At 41.6% G+C, this 6,310-nt stretch overlaps 1 protein-coding gene across 1 annotated transcript; it reads left to right on the forward strand.

Annotated features, from left to right (window-relative positions):
• Positions 1-3,943: 3,943 nt before the first annotated feature.
• Positions 3,944-5,178, forward strand: LOC128256957 (uncharacterized). The gene is made up of 2 exons (XM_052987701.1): positions 3,944-4,046; positions 4,126-5,178. Exons 1-2 carry the CDS (start codon positions 4,038-4,040, stop codon positions 5,059-5,061), a joined length of 945 nt encoding a protein of 314 aa, XP_052843661.1. The 5' UTR covers positions 3,944-4,037; the 3' UTR covers positions 5,062-5,178.
• Positions 5,179-6,310: the final 1,132 nt, after the last annotated feature.

Consider the following 6,310-nt stretch of genomic DNA (forward strand, 5'->3'; position numbering starts at 1 on the left):
TGCGTAAAAAGTTTTGCTCAACTCGCAGTACGAGGATGTGGGCGGCGGTGTCCTGCGTGTCTGCCGTAATGCTTGGCAAATAAAATTATTTTAGATTTTATGTCCCATCCCCATGGCGCCCACCAGGTTATAATATTATACATCTTGGAAGCGCTTTAATTTTTCCCGTTGCCACCTCATTTTTCCCGCAAAAGTTTAAAATTTTCAATGTTTCCATTGTTTTTTTTTTTTTTTCGTTGCTGCCGGCCGATTTAAACAACAACGAAAACTTTTATGAAAAATTGCAAGGAGCACAATAAATATTTTTTTTTATATATGCATGTTAATTTGGCAATGAATTTTGTCAGCATAATATTCATAAGGCATCTTTTAAACATTATTTAATCAGCTGCTTGCTTGATTACGAAAAATGCATGTGAGAATTTAAACACCGTTTCATATTAATGAGAAACTTCTGAAAAAGAGATCAACAAAGTTTTAAGGCTTAAACTTTACCGAAATAACTAAATTATACCTGCAAAACTTTACCAAACTTGCTAGTTAAGAAAATAATGAGTTAATATTAATATATGAAGCCAGTCACTTTAGAATAGTTTTAATTCATTTAAACCTAAAATTACTAGGCCTGAAATTTGCTACGTATAATTATTACCAGCAACCGAAAAGAAAATTGGCTATTTTCATTTGGTTGGCCACATATATTAAAATCAATGAAGACAGCAATGAATTCTTGGTTATTTACATACATTTTAATAAAAAGTATATTGCCGAGTGCCTTTACAAGGTTTAAATAAATGTATTCTTACAAGCTTTCACAAAATTGATTTAAAAATGTTTTAATTCACTCTGTTAAATGGCAATATACGTTTAAAGGGGTGACTTGTTTTCCGTTTGACTTTGTTTCTTATTTGCAAATACGAATTGTTCGAATTATTTTTTTAATAAAGTTCTTATATCATATAAAAAATACGTTTTTGTTTGTAAAATATATTTTGGGAGATTCAAATGGTGTTAAACTATAAGAAAAATATGAAAAAGGTTGTAAAAGTTTGTAAATGATAATATATATTAAAATAGGAAAATTGCAAAAGTAGGCTAAATTTTGATAAATTTTACTATGCGAACATAGTAAAGACTTCATTTGAAAGGTATTCATTAATTCATTGATAACCAGAATCATACATTATTGAAAGGTTTATTAAAGTTTGTAAGTCCAAAATCTTCTTAAATAACCAACGTTTGTATTCTCAAGTGCTACTTAAACCAAAGACACCCCCACATTTGCTTACCCTGGGGAGCGGCTTAGTGTCTTTAAAATCTCGTACCGGGGTGCGGCTGGAAAACCCTGCTCGGCTTTGTTCACTGGTAATTGCTTTTCCTTTCAGCCATTGTGCTGGGGGATAAACGCATCCTCCGTTGGCGACTGTCCCGCTTTCGCTGAGCGATTCCTTGTGGGCCTACGAACACGCGAATGGGCAGGGAAAAATTCAGGAAAACCGCAGGACATACGGGCAAACAAAGGTGTTGGTTAAAAGGAGGTCCTTTATTTGCGACCAGCCAGCCAGTTGCAGGAGCAGCGCGTCGCGTTGCTGGCCAACTTCAAATCCAAACTGACCGCAAAACATTTGCACTTTGGACTTTATGCCAAAGGAGGCGGCGTTGAAGCCAAACGGAGTCGTCGGCAGCAACGTTAAGTAATAACAATAAAAACCCAACCAAAGGCAGTAAAACCCAAAAACGCGAATCGAATCGCGATGTGGGGAGAAATCCAACTTCCAGCAAAAATCGCACTGTTGCAAAAGAAATTATGGACGCGTTGCTGTTGTCGCCGCCGATGTTGCTGCTGTTGTGCTAATTTGTGTTGTTGCGGCTTTCGCACATCAAACAGCAACAACCGCCTGTTGTTGCTGTTGCTGTTGTTGCTATTGCTATTGCTATTGCCGTTGTGGTTCTGTGGGTCAGCACGAAAAATGAAGTTGACCCGCTTTCCGACGCCGCGACGGGAAAAATGTGGAGCACAGGGCAGAAGCAGAAAGCAGCGCGCCACCACATTTTCGAAGCAGAACACTTCCGAGCAAATTTACATAGGCTCGGCCAAGAAATTATGCATGCCTCTGTTGATATTGAAATGCCGAGCAGCGGCAGGTTGAGCTCGAACACCCACTCGTGGAAAAGCCAGGAAAAGCGAGGAAAAGCCAGGGAAAGCCTGGGAAAGCCAGAGGCGAGACTGGTTTCACTTTCGGCCAGAATCGCCATTTGCAGGCGATAAACACGTAAGGCACGAAAGGCAAACAGAATAAACAAGGCGTGGCTACGGCAGCGGCGGCTTTAGAGCCAAGTTAACGTCGACGTCGACGTCGATGGCGGCGGCGGCGGCGGCGGCGGCGGCATGCAAATTGGACTAAATACGTATGTGTGCAACGTCTCAGGAAGTCGTTAGAGCGGGTAAGGACATGCCAGAGACCAAAGCGGCAACCTTTGTGGGTCAAAAGCAAAAAAACAAAAAAAAACAAAAAGGAGACCGACAAAAGTGTGCCAACACAAAGTCAAACGCAACAAAGGCGAAACAAAAGGAAAAGAAAAGAAAAACAGTGTCCCGCTTTTGACCACGAATAAATCAGTGAGCCAACAATGTATGGCGAGAACTTGGCACAAATCCATTAACATTAACACTCACATTTTGAGTCGCATGCAGGAGCTTATTTACGTAAACTTGGCCAACATGCCAAGTTGGGCCCAAGACAAACGTTTTGTTAGCTAAACAAAATGAAGTTTTAATAAATTCATTACCCTGCCACTTTATGGCACCAGCTCGCTCCCCTCGCCAGCCCGCACATCCTCGCCAGATTCGATGCCAATGCCGATGGCTCGCTGCACAGAGAGTCCTGCATTGCTTTGCTTTAGTGCACTGGCAGACATTACGTATACGCCCCGTACATTTATGAACAATCAACTTTATAACCCACAAGCAGTGGGTGTGTGTGTGTGTGTGTGTGTGTCTGTACTAGTTTATATGTTTTAACTTCCCCTGCCCCCAAGCTGCTCTGTTTTATTGGCATTTGCACTTGTGTCTGACTTTACCAAGATATTTTCAATTGAAAGTTATGTGTCGCAGGGAATTGTCTGCCCAAGTGGGCGGTATCTTATGGATGTGATGTGTGCAACACAACAATTTAATGGCTGGCATCTGACGAATGTTTAAGTCTCTCGATAAAAATGTTGAAATAGAGACATGACTACAAGAGTATTGAATTGTAAATAAGTTGGGGGCAAGAATGCTGGGATCAATCATTTAATTGGAAGGCAATAGGATGAGCTGCAAAGCTGAATAGCTTTATGAATTTAATGGTTGCATAAACAAATACTCATTTCTCTACTTAGTTACATCATTTCCGGCAATCAGGAAGCCCCAAGGTCAGCAGTGTCCAAGAGGGCATTTAAAAATGTGTTAGCCAGCGCAAAACAAACGACACGACAAACTAAAATTTCCCGATAACATCTTGAAATGAAATAAATTATTGTGCACATCGCAACGAGCTGACCCAAATACACAAAGCGAAATGGGGATGGGGAATGCGAGTGCGAATGTGAATGTGAATGCGAATGGGAATGGGAATGGGAATGCGAATGGGAAAGCAAAGGACCAAGGACCAACGACAAAATGCTGGCTGCCATTGCCAGCTGATTATCGCTAATTGTGCCCAAGGAAATAGAAATTAAACGAGTCGGGATCGAGGACGGCCTTTATTTCCTGTTCAGCGCATGCACGAGTGTTTCGCTGGTAGCGTTTAATTTTATTTCGGGCAGGTCTTTAAATATTCACTGCAATTTATTTGATCGATAATTGAGCAGGGCAAGGTTGACGATTTGCCGGCAAATTGGCCCGGCCTTTGATGGTCATTTAAATTGAGATTAATTGAGGCACCGAATCAGGAGGCCCCGCCTTCAATGTCAGTGGTTTTGACTCTTGAGCAGTAGAGTAGAGCACATCTTAGAGTAGCAGGCTGTCGGCAACAGAGGAACAAAGTAAAAAAGTAATGTCTCAGGTAGGCTGTGAAATTCGAATCTAGAAACTTATATCCAAAACGGACTTTCATCGGCATTATACTTTTGTCTTTCCAACAGAAACATTCGAAGCCTAACAAGGTTAACAAAATTTTGGTATTACGTAAAATGATAGGCCTTCAAAAAAAGCGACCAACAGTCGGAAACTACGTAGTGCCCAACAATTCGGCCCTGAATCTGCAGCACAAGCCAGGCGTCTACGATCCCACGCCCAACGCCATGGAGAAGTCCACCAAGTGTCGCTACTGCGAGAACATGGCCAAGAACTTCCTGTACCTGGAGAGTCTGATCCGGAACAACAAGGACAACGACAAGACGCCCAAATGCAGTCTGTGCAGCTCGTCGCTCAAGTATCTGGAGTACGTGAACCGCAATATCCGTCAGGTTTTTGGCAACTTCGATGCGATTGTGCAGGCGGATCGCGCTCTGGCCGCCAAGCCAGCCATGATGCCTAAGTACTCGGTGGCCGGGCCCCCAGAAAAAGTTGATCAGCGTGCCAAGGGCGGCGCCCTCGTAGCGCTCCAAAAGTCTGCCAAAAGCCTCAAGACCAAGGGCTCAACTTTGAAGTCAAAGTCGCAGGAGAAAGGCGTTAAGGGCCAGAAATCATTGAAGTCGCTTAAATCGCACAAATCGACAAAGTCATTGAAGTCTACAAAGTCCACGAAGTCAAGAAAGACCCACAAGTCGGCCCTAAAGCTATCCAAGCCTTCCAAAGGACTGGCCAAATCGAAGAGCCTGGGAACCAAGAGTCTGATCAGCCACGGCAAGATGATACTGAAGCGCAAGTTCCGCAACAAAGTGGCCGGCAAGTTGGCCGGCGCCAAGGTGGTGCGCAGTGTTAGCCAGTACCGCAGCCTGGCCTCCGCCCGCTCCAAACTCTCGAAGGGATCGAGCCCCAAGAAGCTGGCCAAGCAGCGCTCCACCGGTCCGCCCACCAGCATCAACTGGCAGCTGCTCAAGCGGAATCTGCCCAAGCGGCCCACTTCTGTTAAATAGAGGTCGGGGATCAGCAGAATTGGCTGCGCACATTGCTGTCTGCTATAGATTAGAAAAACTTCGTTCGTTAAAATTTTACAAGTGATTTTTGGCATACATAAAATGAGACTTGTACAAGCCAAAATAGTTTATTTGGGAGTAGTTGTAACCAGGAAGTTTACAGTCTTCTATACAGTCTGCTATCACTCTTATTAGGAGGAAATAATACCTTTAAAAAGAACTTATGAAAGTTCAGATTTGGGGAAGGTATTACGAAAATAGGTACTTAGTTAAGGCAAAATATACATATAAGAAGATAGGTAAGGTACAAAAAGGTTTTAAACAAAATTATATAATACTATTGAGATCAATAGATTATATTTTGTAGAATCAGGTAAGAAAAAACATCAATGAAATAGTGATATTTGTATAGGCATATGCTATAAGCAAACACAAGATAATTTAAAGACAAACAAATATCTTACATAACTTGTTCTTAAGGTAAATACAAATCTGTGCCTAGGTAACATAATTTGCTACATAAGGTATAAGTATATATATATATTATATATAAGTATATCGAAGAATACTGTAGCTACATTGTTTGTCAACGTACCCTCTACATACTCTTGTGTATCAAATATATAGAAAAGCAAACGACAAAGAATTTTAGTCGCCAAGTCTCTTCCAGTACCAACACTGATTGCCATAAGAACAGTTGTTCGCTAATCTTAGTCGATTGAGTTACGCATCCCACCTTATCAGAAATATACCTGACCTGAGACATTTGTTGTTTCTACACGTGATTCTACACGTATAGATACGGAATACGGAGTCTCGGTTCTTTAAATGAATATGTATTAACCAAAAGTATATTCCAGAAACAAAGTATTTTGTATGCTAGTGTTTATAGTATCGCCACTGACGCGCCCTGAAACCCCTGAACCCGCTAATCATAATGCCGATGACTTTGGATCGTGAGCCGAACACAATTCATTTCGTTTTCGCGACAAGCCCAAGCTGATAACACTCTTCAAATACATAACAACAACCCTCTTCGAATTAGTTTCTCAGAAACATTCAAATTGAGTGGTCAAAATAATTTAAGATGTTCAAGCCGGCTACTTTTTTCTTGTGCTTCCTCATTGCTGGGAACTCGCTTGTATCGTTGGCAGGTTATCAAACAAGTGGTTATTGTAGTCCATATATCCTTACTGAACTGAATTCAGTGGACACTAAAATTTCAAAAACTATGAACGAGCTAAAAAAG

Source organism: Drosophila gunungcola, chromosome 3R (genome assembly GCF_025200985.1).
Source record: "Drosophila gunungcola strain Sukarami chromosome 3R, Dgunungcola_SK_2, whole genome shotgun sequence".
Taxonomy (NCBI): domain Eukaryota; kingdom Metazoa; phylum Arthropoda; class Insecta; order Diptera; family Drosophilidae; genus Drosophila; species Drosophila gunungcola.